General features: G+C 41.8%; 1 protein-coding gene across 1 annotated transcript in view; it reads left to right on the forward strand.

The window, feature by feature from the left end:
• TEP1 (telomerase associated protein 1) overlaps nucleotides 1–17,700 on the forward strand; it is a 108,160-nt gene that overhangs the window by 74,599 nt on the left and 15,861 nt on the right. The window contains exons 39-49 of the mRNA XM_070726808.1: nucleotides 1,821–1,938; nucleotides 3,440–3,564; nucleotides 4,318–4,417; nucleotides 6,042–6,197; nucleotides 6,320–6,529; nucleotides 7,763–7,916; nucleotides 9,068–9,286; nucleotides 12,205–12,368; nucleotides 14,639–14,755; nucleotides 16,601–16,708; nucleotides 17,231–17,357. Coding sequence (XP_070582909.1) covers nucleotides 1,821–1,938; nucleotides 3,440–3,564; nucleotides 4,318–4,417; nucleotides 6,042–6,197; nucleotides 6,320–6,529; nucleotides 7,763–7,916; nucleotides 9,068–9,286; nucleotides 12,205–12,368; nucleotides 14,639–14,755; nucleotides 16,601–16,708; nucleotides 17,231–17,357 — 1,598 coding nt within the window. The remainder of the gene's footprint in view (nucleotides 1–1,820; nucleotides 1,939–3,439; nucleotides 3,565–4,317; nucleotides 4,418–6,041; nucleotides 6,198–6,319; nucleotides 6,530–7,762; nucleotides 7,917–9,067; nucleotides 9,287–12,204; nucleotides 12,369–14,638; nucleotides 14,756–16,600; nucleotides 16,709–17,230; nucleotides 17,358–17,700) is intronic.

Below are 17,700 nucleotides of genomic sequence, written 5' to 3' on the forward strand. Positions count from 1 at the left end.
CTAAGCCTGCTGGCAGAGATGCGTTTTTAAAACCTTTTTTTAAAATATAAATTTTATTTACATATATAAACAATACAAACATATACAATTAAAAGTCACAATAAACAACGGCAAGTGCCCGACAAGTCTGTATAGCGATATTAACTATGTACATTCTCTATTGCCTATCTTAAATAGCAATTAATAATTACTAATTAACAAAAAATAAAGAGAAAAAAGATAATAATCTTAATTAATATAGATATCTTACTCTCCTTTATACATTATACATTTTCCTTTGTACTTTAACAATTTAGAGTGTTATGACGGTTTGGCTTTTTTTCAATCCAACGATAGAATAAATCCCAGCAATTATAAAATGAAGATTATTCTTTATTTTTAAAATTCTAATGTTAGTTTAACCATTTCTGCACAGTATGTGATTTTCTCCCGAATCTGCCCTTCCTGTGGGATTCCTTCGTTCTTCCACATTTGTGCATAAGCTATTCTGGCCGTGGTTGTAATATGGATAACCAAATATAACTGGTTTTTTTTTAAAGGCCAGGAGGGTGGGGGCGGTGCGAATCTCTGGGGGGAGTGGGAGTTGATTCCAAGGGACTGGAGCTGCCACAGAGAAATACCTGGTAGGTAGATTCCCCCCTCCCCATTTTCCTCCCCCAAAACTAAGGTGCGTCTTATACCCTGGTGCATCTTATACTCCGAAAAATACAATAGGTGATAAATTAAACCAATCCGAAGGACATAGATGGATGTGCCCCTAAGGATCTTGCTCAGACTGACTCCAAGGGGCTTTTTCAAAAGGCAACTGTACTATTCCCCCTGCCCCCTGTTCTGTCTGGGTTCCCCCAGACGTCAACACCAACTAAAAAGAATATCCAGACACGCTGGTAAAAAGCAAAGTCATTTTATATCTTTGAAAACAAACACAGATAACAAAAACTGTTCTTACAAACTGGAATGCTATGAAGCTTCACAGAAAAGTCACGACGGCCAGACAATACAACAGGCTTCTTGCTGGCACACACACCACTGTAGATAATAAAACCCACGCCTCTCCCACGTTTTCAGCCTTCGAGGCCACAAGCCAGAATCAGAGACGCCAAGGATCGAAGCAAGGTCACAGGACTCCCAAAAGATAACTCTCCACAATACAGGAAGGGCGGGCCTGCCTTTTCAACCTTTCTGAGGAGAAGCACACCCAAACCCAGCTGTTGCCTATTAGGGATGGAAATACCTGGCTAATTGTCCCCTTCGTTGTGCTGCCCTTCTCTGCCTCATATCTATGATGGCTTGTGCGTTCTCATCTAATGACTCCAGGCTATTCGCTGGGGAGAGCTTCCCCCCGGGGGTCTCAGGCTGTTCTCCCTCCTCTTCGTCCTGACATTCCTCTTCCCCGTCTGCCTGGTCCTCCTCCTCCTCCTGTTCCTCGTCCTCCCCCTCTGAGCATGGAGCCGGCAGAGTTCCAGCCGTTCCCTGAGGAGCCTCAGACTGAATCACAACACCTTCTCATCCAAGAAGCTCCATCAGTTGTCATCCAAGAAGCTTTAGAACTGATGAAGCTTCTTAGATGAGAAAGAAAACATATTCTTCTCAGGCAAAAAACCCCCACTCCAATTGCCTTTTGGAAAATCACATTTGAGACAACAATAACCTGGATGACTGAGAATCACTCCACACATTTGCTCAGAGTGAAGAACTGCTTGGATAAGCAGAGAAACGTTTCATACCACAAAGAAAAACCCAGCTGCCATAACTCAATTTCCAGACAGCTGTAACTGGATGGCAGAACCTTCATCGGCCTCTTTTCTTTTACTCAACAGTCTCGTTTTGAACCTTCCTTCCACTCCTTCTTCTGTTTCTCTTGCTCCTTCGGCAAATCTGGCCATCGTGGGTACTGTGGAGGGGACATTACATCTGGTGGAAATGAAGACCGGACAGGTAAAAGTGACCACAAGTTCTCAGCAATGTTTTAGCTTCAGAGGTATTCAGGCTGTGTTCATTTAGAGAAGTTGGCTTCCCAAACTTTTTGCTTCATTGTTCAAACGCTTATCAGAAAGTCTTCTCAAATTTTAAAGACCTGTTGTAAAGCTTTATCTTTCAGCACCCTTTATTACTTTGGGCAGTCATGAAACAAATGGTCATAACTTGAAGACTGCCTGTCTTATAAAAACAATATCAATCAATGATCTTTATGTCATATCAACAACTTACCATTGGCAATATATCCATTTTGATCTTATTAGGAATACCTTGGGAGATTTTTGAATATATTTTTGAATTTTTGCGAGAGCAATCATGGGCTTTCCCAAATATGCCCATGTTACACCAACACTCCGCAGTCTGCATTGGTTACTGATCAGTTTCCGGTCACAATTCAAAGTGTTGGTTATGACCTATAAAGCCCTTCATGGCACCGGACCAGATTATCTCAGGAACCGCCTTCTGCTGCACGAATCCCAGCAACCAGTTAGGTCCCACAGAGTGGGTCTTCTCCGGGTCCCGTCAACTAAACAATGTCGCTTGGTGGGACCAAGGGGAAGAGCCTTCTCTGTGGCAGCCCCGACCCTCTGGAACCAACTCCCCCCAGAGATTAGAATTGCCCCCACCCTCCTTGCCTTTCGTAAGCTACTTAAAACCCACCTCTGCCGTCAGACATGGGGGAATTGAGATCCTCTTTCCCCCTAGGCCTTTACAATTCTATGCATGGTATGTATGTATGTATGTTTGGTTTTTATATTAATGGGTTTTTAATCTTTTTTAGTATTGGATTACTATTGTACACTGTTTTATTGTTGCTGTTAGCTGCCCCGAGTCTCCGGAGAGGGGCGGCATACAAATCCAATAAATGAATGAATGGATGAATGGATGGATGGATGGATGAAAGAAATAATAAATAAATATCAGAAACTTTAAGTTAATTTAAATGTGGCTGTTATGGATAATAGGATTATATGTCATTAGCCAAAGAAAAACCACTTTTGCCCAATTAGGGATAATTTCCCCAGATTTTGGGAAGCACTGAATAAGAATGTATCTGCAGTTCTTTAAAGTGACTGTGTGTGAAGGAAAACAAAGGAACAAAATACAAAAATGATGCAAAGATATAATATTAGTAAACAAACAAATAAGTTACAATGAGTTATCGTTATTGCTCAGGACAGCATTGATAAAAAGTTAACCATATAAAACAAATATATTATTATCAACAAAGAAAAAGGAACTTAGAGATCTGAGCCAAATGCCACCCTGAACAAAGAAGAAAAACTGCTAAAAACATCCTTTTTATCTTTGAAATTAGAGCCTGCATAGTTTGCTGTTTTATGGCCCTCTGCTCAAATTCACAAAGCAAAATATGGTTGCATCGGATGAATGTGGTTGGGTGAAGGGAGTAGTTGGATTTGATTTCTGATTGAAGATTTTCCCCCTTTCAATGTTTTAGGAACAGAAATCCTTGTTGACCTCCTGTGATGGAATCTCGGCCTGTGCTTTCTTGTCTGAAACAACGGTTTGTCTTGGGGCCTTTGATGGACGCTTTGAAATTTGGAGCCTGAGAGAAGGATGCAGGTATTACGGGCTGAGGGAAATTTTTTTTATCTTGAATACAAATAGTCCTGGAACTAGGATTACAACTGGGAACATAATTTCCTTTGCTAAGTAATTCAGTTATTAAGTGAATCATTCCTGATTTTACGACCTTTCTTGCCGCCTTTGTTAAAGTGATCACTAGAAGTGATTTATCAAATATCTAGGAAAAAAATTCAGATATTTCAACATAAAATATTTCAGGAAATAACTGACAACCATTTTTTTTCTGTTAAGAGGGATAGTTAATGAACTGTTATAGAACAGATTGGAATTCACTATATTTCATTACTGGTTTTTTTTCTTGCACATTGTTTCTTTCGTTTCCTTCTTGTTCAAACTTGTTGATTTGTTAAGGAATGTGCAGAACCATTGAATTATTAAGAACATACACAAAGGAAAAGATTGGATTCCAGCAGATATCCAGGAGATATGAGCAATTATTCAGTCATACATGAAAGTTTATAAAATAGTGTTTACTTTTAGAAATAGCACAATCGACGTAAACAGTCAATATCTCTCAATACAATAATAATATTACAAGCCTGTCTTTGTCAGACATACTTTACACCTTACTTATGTATTGCAAACCCAACTGTTTTGTATATAGTACTAACAGATTACCTGACATAAAAATCCTACATTAAAAAAAAAAACATTAGTGATCTTGCATTAATTCAGGTCAGCTAGCCACCAAATCTGAGTGCTGCCTTTCTGTTTTTTTTATTGTTTTAGGATCCTGAGCAAGGCTGCTCACAAGGCTCATATTACAGACTGTTGCATCAGTTCAGATTCTAAACTATTAGCTTCAGTATCACTGGATGGCGCTCTTAAGGTATAATTGACTGGGTTTAAGGGAAGGGGAAGCACACAGAACTAGACTTAAGCATCAATTAAACCATATACAGGCTAAAGCATTGTTTCCTCAATCTTGGCAATTTGAAGATGTGTGGACTTCAACTCCCAGAGATCCCAAGCCAGCTGACTGAGGAATTCTGGGAGTTGAAGTCCACACACCTTCAAATTGTCAAAGACTCATTGTCTGAGAGGGCCCCTCACAATTTCAGATTTTTAAGTTTATTTGTTAACAATTTTTATTAAAATGTTGTATATGAAAGTCTATATAAATTAGACTTTCCTCTTTGGCTTACATGACCTCATTAATTTATTAAAATATGCTTTGTTTTTGCCTATATTTGCACCTCCTGTACGAAGAAGGGTGCTTTCCAGATTGGATATTATCTTGCTGGCATTTTTGCCAAGTTCAGTTATTACACTGCCTTCTTCTCTGTCAGCAATTGCCAAATAGAACCCTTACAGCTTCTTATACTGTGCTATAGGTAGCACTGAGGATAATAGTTGCAACAATTATAAGCATGTTTGAACCTTGTATAATTGATATGGCCTATAGACTAATCAAATGATGATAATGTGGCAGTGCCACATATTAAAAAAGAAGAGAAAGAACTAGAAGAAAAGAATTAGGAAAAAAAATAGATATCTAGATGACAAAATTAGAGGTCAAGGTTGGGGGGATTGGATTGATACCAGAAGTAATTAATTGGGAACTAATAATTTTTTTGGGGGGGGAGATTAATTATAAATAATTTATTAACTTGATACTGTTTTTGTTATAATATGAAAATATTTTAAAATGTATTGAAGACGTTTTGTATGGAGAAAAATAAAAATAAAATTACCCCAGAAGAGAAAGAACTGAACAGAGACCTTCAAATAGAAATATTTTTATTTATTTATTTTATTTATTTATTTGTCCAATACACAAATACATAGGAAGAAAAATAGACATGTAGTAATATATATAAGGGTAAAAGTGAACTTAGAGGAGAGGATATACGAAAGAAAGAAAATATATATGATAAGTGAGAGAAAGGAAAGACAATTGGACAGGGGACGAAAGGCACACCAGTGCCCTTACTGGCCTCTTAGGAACCTGGAGAGGTCAATCGTGGAAAGTCTAAGGGAGAAATGTTGGGGGTTAGGGGTTGACAAAATTGAGTCCGGCAATGAGTTCCATGCTTTGATAACTCGATTGTTGAAATTGATTGGATTTGAACTTGATTGTTGAAATAGAATGACCTGATAAAGGCAAGCAAGGATAGTACCAATAGGCACCTTAGGTGCAGCCCCAAAACAACTTGAACATCTAGGTATTGACAAATTTGCCATCAGTCAATTGCAGAAGGAGGCTTTACTTGGAACTGTTTCCTTCCTGTGATGATATCTGTAACAACATCAAATATCTAGATTTGCCTATCCCAGGTCCTTGGTAAGGACTTGATAGGTAGAAAAAAATGCCAAACCCAATCTGAACATCTGGATGATTGTGATAATAATAATAATAATAATAATAATAACAGCAGCAGCAACAACAACAACAACAACAAAAGTATTTTACAAAACTCTCAATTCTTTTACTATTTTAAAAAATTTCCCAGCTCTGGGACGCTGCCCAAGGTCATGTGCTCCACCAATGGGACTCCTCATGCCCTTTGAACTGTGTGACCTTTCATCCAAACAGTCAGTTGGTGGCTATCGGTGGATGGGACAGATCGGTCATCGTCTTGGATATAAATGGAATGAGCAAGATCTCGGTGAGCTTGAGAGGAAACTTGGCCTGTAACTGGGAGATGGATGATTGATGAAGACAGGTCAATCAATGGAACTGGTTCTGAGGGAGCAGACAGTTATCTTTGACTTCTATTTTCTTTTCCAGGTCATGAAGGATCATGATGTCTCCATCCATTGCATTTCCTTCTCTTCCACTGGGAAAGTTTTGGCGGCGGCTACTTTGGCTGGTTCTGTCACCCTCTGGTCATGGCAGGAGGCCATCGTCCTGGGCTCGTTCAAGGCTCACTCTGGATGCACCTCAGTGGTTCGATTCCTTTCTGATGAAAAACTTCTCACAGCAGGAGAAGACTGCAAGGTACAACTTCAATCACGCTATTTGAGGTTGAAGATTGGTGGAAGGACATAAGGGTTGATGAGTTGGTTTGAGGCGGGTGTTAGAAAATTCTAATATAATGTACCAATCGTAATTTCAATTTCTGCTGGTACATTGATGAAGTTACAGAAGTCTACACTAGATTATTGCTGATTGAGAACCATCAGATTTTATACACACATGCACACACACCACACATATATACTGTATGTATATACAGACAGACAGACAGACAGACAGACAGATATAGATATAGATATCACATGTTACATATCCAACAGAAATATATATAGTATATATAGAAAATGTAATAGAAATATATATATGTGTGTGTGTGTTTGTGTGTGTGTTTTCGTAGATTTTCACGGGTACAGGTATGACGGTCTTGGTATATTCGGGTTTATTCCCGTGTAGGATTTAGAAATTTCTGGCGACGTTTCGACGAGGTCCCACTCGTCATCTTCAGGCTGGTGCTTCTGTCCTTGTTTGGCAGTGTTCGCCCTAGAAAAAGGACAGAAGCACCAGCCTGAAGATGACGAGTGAGACCTCATCGAAACGTCGCCAGAAATTTCTAAATCCTACACAGGAAGAAACCCGAATATACCAAGACCGTCATATATGTGTGTGTGTGTATATATATGTATCACATATTTTTGCTGAATATTTAAAATGAAGGGAGACTAGGATAGCGCTATTTCAGCCTTGTTCTGACCTCATCAGCTAGCCATACCCTTACTGGGATTTGATCCTGGGGCTTCTGCCTTGTAAGGCAGAGAATTTACCTCTAGGCCACCAGATCTGATCCCTGTAGCTTTGTATCAGGGAGGGGCTATATGTTTTTATCTGTTGGATCATCCTTCAATATACCAGGGTGATCCAACAGAAAAAACCCAGACAGATAGATAGATAGATAGATAGATAGATAGATAGATAGATAGATAGATAGATAGATAGATAGATAGATAGATAGCTCTCTTTTGTGACAGTCTTCCATACTTCAGCAAATCAAACAGAGTCCTAACAAACTTTCAATTTATCTAGCCTGATCACATACTTTCGTAGCAAAGCAAGGGTCTTTGTTTATTTTATTCTTTAAAAATGGAGTTGTATTTTCAGGTTAGTTCTCCGCCCCCCAACCCCAATGGAATGTGTAAATATGGTAAATGCATGTGTTTTTTTGTGTTGTCTAATTGATCATTGTATCTTGATGCACAGGTTCAGATTTGCAAAGGCCACTTAGGGCAATTTTGGAGCACTTTAGGATCAAGAACTCTTTCCCCAGCCCTGTGCATGGCCTCAAATCTTGATGGAAGCCAATTGGCCGTGGGACATCATTCAGATGGCATCTGGATCTACAGCCAACCTTGGGGTAAGACAGTTATGGTTGGAAGTTTCTTCTGGAGGGATGGTGCAATTTGGTTGCTTCATTTATTATGAGGAACTATGGCTGAATCCTCCTTCCTTCCTTCCTTCCTTCCTTTTTTCCTTCCTTCCTTCCTTTTTTCCTTCCTTCCTCCCTCCTTCCTTCCTTCCTTCCTTCCTTCTTTCCTTCTTCCCTCCCTCCCTTCCTCCTTTCTTCCTTCCTCTTCCACCCTCCCTTTCGTTCATCTACTCCTTCCATCTATCCATCCATTTCCTATTTTTCTTCCCAATTGTTCCATGTCTGAAATGGAACATCAGTTTCTATTACTTGAAGTGTAGAAACCGTATTTAATTTTTTAGCCTCATGAATGGTAATCCTAATTTACTGGCGGTTCCAGCTAAAGTTCTACATGATCCTAGATCAAAGTTTTACATTATCCTAGATCACGGGTGTCAAACTGGATTTCTTTAGCATTGCAGTTCTCCTTTGTGGGCTGGCATGGGAGGGGGAGGAGGGCAGATGGGATAGACACAGACCCTCTGCACCTCATTTTCAGCCTGGATGGCCTGCATCTTTGCTCACCAAAATAGATTGCCAAGGGAGGGCAGCACATAGACCCCCCAAGCTCATTTTCAGCCTCCATGGCCTCCTGTAGAACTTTGCCAACCGAAAATGGGCTGCAGGGGGAGCGGTTTTGACCCGCAGAGACACCATCAGCTGGTCCTTTGATATTTCCAGACCAGCTCTGCAGGCCTTGAGTTTAACACCCCTGTCGTAGATGAACTGTAATTTGGGTCAGAAGAGTGGAAGCCTAATTTTGGGGCAAAAATGCCCATCAGAAAAACAGCCGAACTCCCAGTTGTGCAAAGGCCCTCCTGGTTACGACTGCCATCTGCTCTTTGAGCAGGAGTTGTGAGTCCAGAAGAACCCCCAAATTATGTACTGGGTCTGTTTGGGGCAGTGCCATCCCATTCCAAGACCAAAGATGGCCATTCTCCATAGACCAAAGAACCCCAAATCCAGAGCCACTCAGTCTTGCCGGGGTTCAGTTTTCACTCATTGGTCCCCAGCCAGATGCTAAAAGGTTCTTTGTCATTAGAGTATGAAACCTTAAATATATATTTTTTATTCTATGTTGTGTTCTTTCATTCTTGTAGGCTTCCAGACCACCCCGATTCATTTGCAAGGAAGCGATGTGGCTGTCTGTAGCCTGGCCTGGTTACACCATGTATTTTTGGTTGCGGGTCTTGGTGATGGGTCCCTTTGTGTCTGGAAGACTTTTGAGAGCAGCTCTGATTGCTGCCATCGGTTCAAGGCGCATGAGAAAGCTGTGATGGGACTTGGGGTTTCTGATAAACTGGTGGCTTCTGTCTCAGGTGAGTCCAAGAATGATTGCTTGGACCAATTAGGGGTTTCTTTGAGGACTACAAGAACCATAAATGATTGGGCAAAGAAAGGGAGATGCTCCCAGTATCTGGCTAACCTTGTCTAGGCTTGATAACTACCATATTTTTTGGAGTATAAGACACATACTTTTCCTCCCTAAAAGAGGCTGAAAATTTGGGTATGTCTTATACGTTCAATTTTTTTTAAGCTTTTTCTTTCAGCCGTAACTAGGTGCTAACAGTCTTCCCAGCACTTACCTTACAGGCTTTATTACTCTCTGCAAAGTATGTTTTTCCAACCCTGAGTCTTTGCAGACTTTTTTTTCATTGCTCTACTTGCTCTGGATAAGTTTCTTTGCAATCCTAACAAGTTGCTAATAATGTTCCCAGCTCTTGCAGGCTCTTTCATTGCTACTCTCTCAGAATAAGGTTGTTTTTGAGCTTTAACCAGGGATAAAATAATGTGCTGAAGCTGAACAGACTAAGGGTGCTAGCTAGATGAATACCTGGTAGGCAGACCCCCACCCCCCCTATTTTCTTCCTCCAAAACTAAGGTGCATCTTATATACTCCAGTGTGTCTTATACTCTGAAAAATATAGTAAGTAGGATTCATCTTAGTTGGAGCTTAGGATGAGAGGCTAGCAGAAAATCCCAGGCTTTTAGATTAGATGGAGAAGCCAAAATCTATAGCAGTGATGGCAAACCACTTCCGTATTGTCTCAAAGGTGCTTTTTCAGAAGGCAGCTGGACTTTCTTTTTTTTCTGTTGAAGATGTTTTGCTTCTTATCCATGAAGCTTCTTCAGCTTCGATGGGAGAGGGGAATGGGAAGGATTTATATTCCTTGCAGACAGCTGGTCATTTGAATCCTTTCAGAGCAGTGATTCTCAACTTGGAGGTCGGGATCCCTTTGGGGGTCGAACGAGCATTTCACAGGAAGACCATGGAAAAAGACAAATTTCTCATGTTGTTAAGAACTAAAGCTTCTATTCTGGCACCTTGGAACATATTTTTACAATCTGATCAATCAGGCATTTACACTGGAGGTGTCCCTCTGACCTTCCTGCCAATCAGTTTAAAGCTCTGTTGGGAGAATTGGTGCTAGACTTATGGTTGGGGGTCATCACAACATGAGGAACTGTATTAAGGAGACGCAGCATTAGAACAGTTGAGAACCTCTGTTTTAGAGGGTTGTTAAAACACTTGATCAGTGTCCTCAAGGTCACCTGAGTGATGCTCTTGGTTCCTCTAGTGTGCAATTTTTTCTCTCTGAAATTCCTCTGGAAATTTGGGATGAACCTTGAATGATGTGGGAGTAGGAATGGATTTATTATTATTATTATTATTATTATTATTATTATTATTATTATTATTATTATTATTATTATTAATCCCTGATGCCTGGAACAGGCCAAAAATGGAGTGTGCAGAGGCCAAAAATGGGGATCACAGAGGCAGCAATAGGTGGTGGTGGCAATGGGTGGCAACAGTGGCGATGGGTAGTGGCGATCCTCATAACCTGCAACAGCTGATAGACGGTATTCCGGGAGGCAGATCCAATCGCCAATCAGCTGATCGTGTTAAATCAGGCTGTGCTGAAGCTGATCAGGCTTTGTGCTGTAAAGAGGCAAATTGCTGGGACGCAGAAGCTGAAGGGTGGGGGCTGGTGTGTGGGCGGGGCTTCAGCAACATTCGCTCTATAAGATGCACAGATATTTCTACCCACTTTTGCGGGGAGGGGCAAGTGAGTCTTATGCACTGAAAAAATAGGGCATGTGGGAGTGTGTATTGTGTACAGGCAGGTTTATTTTTGGCTTAGTTGACAACCTGATTACAGTGGTACCTCATCATACGAACTTAATTGGTTCCAGGAGGAGGTTCGTAAGGTGAAAAGTTCGTAAGATGAAACAATGTTTCCCATAGGAATCAATGTAAAAGCAAATAATGCGTGCAAATCCTTCAGGAAAATCCCAAACTTTAGAAGGGAGGTGAACAGGGAGGAGCAGCTAAAGGGGGCGGGTGGAAGAAGCAAGGCTAGGCTAAAGGGTGAGTGGGAATGAAGAAAGGCAAGGGGGGCGCCCCTCCCTTTTCTTTCTTCAAAAGACACCGTTTCAGTGCCTTTGCAAGCACGTTGTTCTCTGCAAAATCTTTCCTCCAAGCTGCCCCTCCCTTTTCTTTCTTAAAAAGACACCCTTTCAGTGCCTTTGCAAGCACGTTGTTCTCTGCAAAATCTTTCCTCCTCCAAGCCACCCCTCCCTTTTCTTTCTTCAAAAAAGGGGGAAAAAAGAAACTCCTTCATCCCTGCAGCAGCTGCTTGGGTTCGTAAGGTGAAAATAGTTCGGAAGAAGAGGCAAAAAAATCTTAAACAATGGGTTCGTATCTTGAAAAGTTCGTTAGAAGAGGCGTTCGTTAGAAGAGGCGTTTGTAAGATGAGGTACCACTGTACTCTTAAAATCCCAGGTTGGATCTTAAATCCTGGCGCTCAGCTGGTTTTCTTGATCCTTCGAATTCCAGCCAGGCTTTTTTCAGGAGCAGAGATGAGTTATGGAATCTGGAACAAAATATTTGCAAAAGGCATCTCTGGGCATGTTCAGAATGCTTAAGTTTAATTACTGAGTCACCCTCCCCCTTTACTTGTTTAGTTTTTGCAATCCAGATTTGCAATAAAGAGGCAGTGCTTGTAAGGACAATACAACCTGGGGAGGAAGGAGGAGAATGGAGTTTATATTTGAGTTTAAACTATCAATATCCAGATGGTTGTTAGGTTAGAAGAAGGAGATGTTGAAAGAATTCAGGTCAACACATATTCTGTGAAAGACCAAAAGAAATATATTGCCCTAACTTCTAAGTTACAAAGAAGCCTATTGACCTCCCTTCACTTTTACCTTCATCTGTGTATTTCTTTTCCAGAGGATTTCACCGTTGGGCTGTGGCTTTCAGAGACCCTGAGACCAGGACCTGCCTTGCATGCCGGTGTCTCACCACTCTCCATCCTCCGTGGTCACACTTCTGGGGTGACCTGTTGTGCCTTCAGCCTTGACGGCAACTACCTTGCCACTGGAAGCAAAGACCGGGTAAGATTAGATTCGTTCCATTACTATTGTGTTTTTTATTACTGTTGTGAGCCGCCCCAAGTCTTCGGAGAGGGGCGGCATACAAATCTAATTAATAATAATAATAATAATAATAATAATAATAATAATAATAATCCTATGACAATGATGGCTAACCTTTTCCCCCCTCTCTCGAGCGCTAATGCAATGCTCCCCCTTGCACATGCACATGTGACCCCCATGCTGTCCCATCCCTTGCACATGTGTTTCCCCCACCGCCCTCCTGCACATGCACGCATGCACCCACAACACCCCTGCGTGGCCTGTTTTGGGGCTAGCAGGCTTTCCTGAAGCCTCCGCAGGTGGAAACGGCCCGTTTCTGGATTTCTGGTAAGCCTGGTAAGCCTGTTTTCCATCCTCCATAGGTTCCAGAGGCTTTTCTGGAGTCAGGGGAGGGCAAAATTGGCCACCCCCACCCTCTGGATTCTGGAAACAGCCCGTTTCTGGATTTCCAGGAGACCATTTTTCACCCTCCCAGAGCCTCTTGCTTACTTGGCATCCAAAATAGGCCACATGGAGACTGAGAGGGGAGGGGTGTCATGGGTGGGGCCAGCCGAAAATCAGCTGGCTAGTGCGCGTGCATGCCGCAGTGATGTCTCCACAGGTTCGCCATCAGTAACGAACGTTTTTGTTGAATGAATGTTTGAAGGGTTTTATATTGTCTTATATTGCTTGTACGCTGCCCAGAGTCCAAAATCAAATTAAATCATGGTCCTATGACCTTAACCCAAGGGCAGAAGAACTTTATCATGTTCCAAAGAAGATGGGAGGAGCTTCTGGGGTATAGAACATAAAAACATAAGAAGAACCATGCTGAATCAGGCCAAAGCCCATCGAGTCCAGCATTCTGTGTCACAGAGTGGCCCACCAATTGTACATGGGGATCTTGAGCAGAAAGAGAAGGCAAAACCCTCCCTTTCCCTTGACCCACAACAAATGGTACTCAAGGGAATCCTGCCTGCCTCAACCAACATAGAGGTGGCACATGGACATCTGTTTCAATAATCACCAATACACTTGGCATCCATGAATCTGTCTAATCCTGCCTTGAAGCTATCAAGGCTGACAGCTGCCACGACCTCTTCTGGAAGTGAATTCCATAAACCAATGACCCTCTGGGTGAAGAAATATTTCCCTTTATTTGTCCTCACTTTCTTACCTAGGAGCCTTAGGGAGTGCCCCGTTGTCCTAGTATTGTGTGATAGAGAAAATAATTTTTCTCTATCCACCTTTATTATTCCATGCATGATTTTATGCACTTCGATCAAGTCACCCCTTAAACGTCTTTTAAGGCTGAAGAGAACAAGGCATTGCAAGTCTTCGGAGAGGGGCGGCATACAAATCTAATAAATTATTATTATTATTATTATTATTATTATTATTATTAATAATAATAATAATAATAATAATAATAATAATCTGGTTTCATAAGGGAGGTGCTCCATATAGTTTCCATGTCACACCCAATTTTTCCCACAATACTCCAGTCCAAGAATATTGGTGCATTCATCAGTTGTGCAGTGGGGTGGTGAGGCTCCATCTCCTAACAAATGTATTCTGGAGTGGTTTGCTCACCTGCTTGGGATCCCTCTTTCTGGCCTATGATAAATGGGTGCCTAAGAAAGTAGAAAGAAAGGAACTGGAGGTTAAAACATATAAAAAACGGTTGCTGGAATCGGCTGTGTCTAGTTTAATGAAAAGAAGAACTAGGATTGACATGATATCAGAGTCCCAAAATCTCAGGAGTTGACAAAAGAAGACAGAGTTAAGCTATCCTCCAAAGCACCTGAAGGCAGGACAAGAATCAAAGAGAGAAGCAACCCTAGAACTAAGGAGAAATTTCCTGACAGTTAGAAGAACAATTAATTAGTGGAACCAACTTGGCCTCCAGAAATTGTGAATGCTCCAACACTGGAAGTTTTAAAGAAAAGATTGGACAACCATTTGCCTAAAATGGTGGAAAGTTTCCTGTTTGCGCAGGGGGTTTGACTAGAAGACCTCCAAGGTCCCTTCCAACTCTGTTATTCTGTCTGGTCTGGTCTGGTCTGGTCTGGTCTGGTCTGGTTTGGTCTAGTCTAGTCTGGTTTAGTCTAATCCTAGTCCTAGTCTAGTCTAGTCTAGTGTACTCTAGTCTAGTCAACGTATAGACTCTGTTGAAAGGAACAAATGAATAGGGAAAACATGGCTACACTTCTTTGCTTTGTACTGAATGTGTCTCCTCTCCATCTCAGGCCTTGTTTCTTTGGGATGTAAGGGACCCTCTTCAGAAGACGCCCTCTCTCTTGCGCTCCCTGCTTTTCTGCCACCAGGACTGGATTTCTAGCTGTGCTTGGATTGGCACCATGCTGGTGAGTTTGGAGAAATGCATGCACTTCTGAGGTCCTGAGGAGGAGAGTCCCCAAGGGGATGAGTTAGTTTCTGTCATTGTCCGAGAAGGAGGAACCACCATCTAGCCATTGACATGGCATTTTCAAGTTCACTGTTGTGAATCAGTAGGAAGAGCCAGATTAGAAACCATGAGACCGTGAGTTCTAGTCCTGTTTAGCCATGAAAGCTAAACAATTACAATTACAAAGCTAAACAATTACAATAGTCAAATCCAATTAAATTAAAATTAAACAAACAATCAAAAAACCCCAGCTGTATTAAAAGTCAATCATACTCATTCAAAAAACAATCATACAAACATTCATCAGCCAGGGGGCTGAGATCTAATCACACCAAACCTGGCGGCATAAGTGAGTTTTAAAAGTCTTATGTAGTGTATATTGGAGGTGGAGACCCTTTGAGAGCTGTATGCAATGCTGTATGCAATGAAATTTCATTTTAATGTATGCTGATTGGCGTACATTTAAAGTGATAAAATTATTCTGTCCTTGCCCCCGATTCTGAAAAATTCAAAAGCATGCAAATGCAAGTAGGTAAACAGGTACCACTTCAGTGGGAAGGTAACGGTGTTTGTGAGCCTCGGCTTAGAGCCATAGTCCCCCAAGTCAGACATTTTCAAAAAAGAGGGGGTGGGGTGAATGGACCCAGGAAACTACCATATTTTTGGAGTATAAGATGTACTTTTCCCCCCCAAAAAAAGAGATTGAAAATCTGGGTGCGTCGTATATTCTGAATGTAGCCTCGCCCAGCCTCTCAAACAGAACTTAAGAAAAGAAACCTCTCAAATGAGCTTTAGAAAAGAAACCTCTCAAATGGAGGTTTCAGAGGCAGGAAAAAAAAAGCAAGGCACAGAGTTCACAACCAACGAACCTGTTGCTAAAATTCACCTCTGGTAACATCTGATTTGGGGGTATTCTGGCAGCATGATCTACCTGCCAATCAGCTTTTTTCTTATTTTCTCCAAAAACTAAGGTGCGTCTTATACGCTGAAAAACACGGTACAGTGGTACCTCATCTTACGAACGCCTCTTCTAAGGAACTTTTCGAGATACAAACCCAGTGTTTAAGATTTTTTTGCCTCTTCTTCCGAACTATTTTCACCTTACGAACCCAAGCCGCTGCTCCTGGGATGAAGGGGTTTCTTTCTTTTTCCTTTTTTGAAGAAAGAAAAGGAAGGGGCGGCTTGGAAGGGGAAAGACTTTACAGAGAACAGCGTACTTGCAGAGGCACTGAAAGGGTGTCTTTTGAAGAAAGAAAAGGGAGGGGCGGCTTGGAGGGGGAAAGACTTTGCAGAGAACAGCGTGCTTGCAGAGGCACTGAAAGGGTGTCTTTTGAAGAACGAAAAGGGAGGGGCGGCTTGGAGGGGGAAAGACTGCAGAGAACAGCGTGCTTGCAGAGGCACTGAAAGGGTGTCTTTTGAAGAAAGAAAAGGGAGGGGCGCCCCCCCTTGCCTTTCTTCCTTCTCACTCACCCTTTAGCCTAGTCTTGCTTCTTCGACCCGCCCCCTTTAGCTGCTCCTCCCTGCCCTCTGTTCGCCTCCCTTCTAAAGTTTGGGATTTTCCTGAAGGATTTGCAGGCATTATTTGCTTTTACATTGATTCCTATGGGAAACATTGTTTCGTCTTACAAACTTTTCACCTTACGAACCTCCTCCTGGAACCAATTAAGTTCGTATCATGAGGTACCACTGTATATTATTTATTGAACAGAATAAACCTCTGCCTTTAGTTTCATATTTCTAAAGTTTTTTTTTCTTTTTCTGCATTTGTAACTCTTCTTTCTGGCGCTTGTCCTTTTGGCAACAGCTCTCTGGCTCCAATGACGGTACCGTTTGTCTCTGGGATATGACAACTAGCAAGTGCATCCAGAAATTCTTGGGGCATCAAAGCCCAATCTGTGGTATTACAACCGAGGTAAGGGGATAGGCCAAAGGTATTTGCAAATGATTTTTTTCCCTAAATAGGTTTACCTACCTTTCACAATTTTTTCTCCTTCTCCAATTTTTTTCTCCTGGCAACGGGTGCGCACGTCTGTCCATTATGCATATGTGTGCATGCCGGCACAAAATTTGATTTCTGCGCATGCACAGAAAGTGAAATCTCATGCAAGGACATTCGTGCACATGAGATTTTACCAATTTCAAGTTCTGTCTTTGCCTCCGCACATGCATGGAAGCAAAAAACCCACCAAAAGTTGGCGAAATCTCACGTGCATGAGCTCCTCATGTGATATTTCGCTTGCTGCACATGTGCAGCAGCTGAGTCTCACATGGGGGTGCAGCTGCGTGCGCATCGCGATTTTCGATACCACACTATAGTATACCGCCCATACCTGGTGCAATGCACCACTGGCTGTAACTATGCTTCTAACTATGCTTCTAACCATGCTTCTTGTCTTATTCCTCTGAACTCTTCCCTCTCTGGATCCTTGCACAGAAAGAACATGTCATCTCCATGGGCAGAGATGGGCTGCTGATAACATGGAACCTCCAGGGGGTGGAAGAAACTCGGTTCTTCGCTCACCCGAGTCAGACCAACCATTGCACTGGCTTCAGGGATCCATGTAAGAGGTTTCTTGACACTGTTTTGCAAAAATGTGATTCTGTTTGGGAAGACAGAAGGTGGGACCACGAAGGAGGGCCTTCTCTGTGGCTGCCCCGACTCTATGGAACCAACTTCCCACCCGATATCCTTACTGCTTCCTCCCTGCTGGCCTTTTGCAGACCTAGCTTTGCCGGCAGGTCTGGGGGCCATAAACTTACATATTCGATGGCCAATTGTATGAATGGTGCGTATGTATATGAGTGTGACCGCCATTTCTTATAATAACTTTTTTAAGGAGTTTTAGTTTGTTAATGTTTTAGCCTTAGATAATGTTCCATTTCTCTTACTGTTTTGTATCTATT

The sequence above is a fragment of the Erythrolamprus reginae genome, chromosome Z (genome assembly GCF_031021105.1).
Source record: "Erythrolamprus reginae isolate rEryReg1 chromosome Z, rEryReg1.hap1, whole genome shotgun sequence".
Taxonomy (NCBI): Eukaryota; Metazoa; Chordata; class Lepidosauria; order Squamata; family Dipsadidae; genus Erythrolamprus; species Erythrolamprus reginae.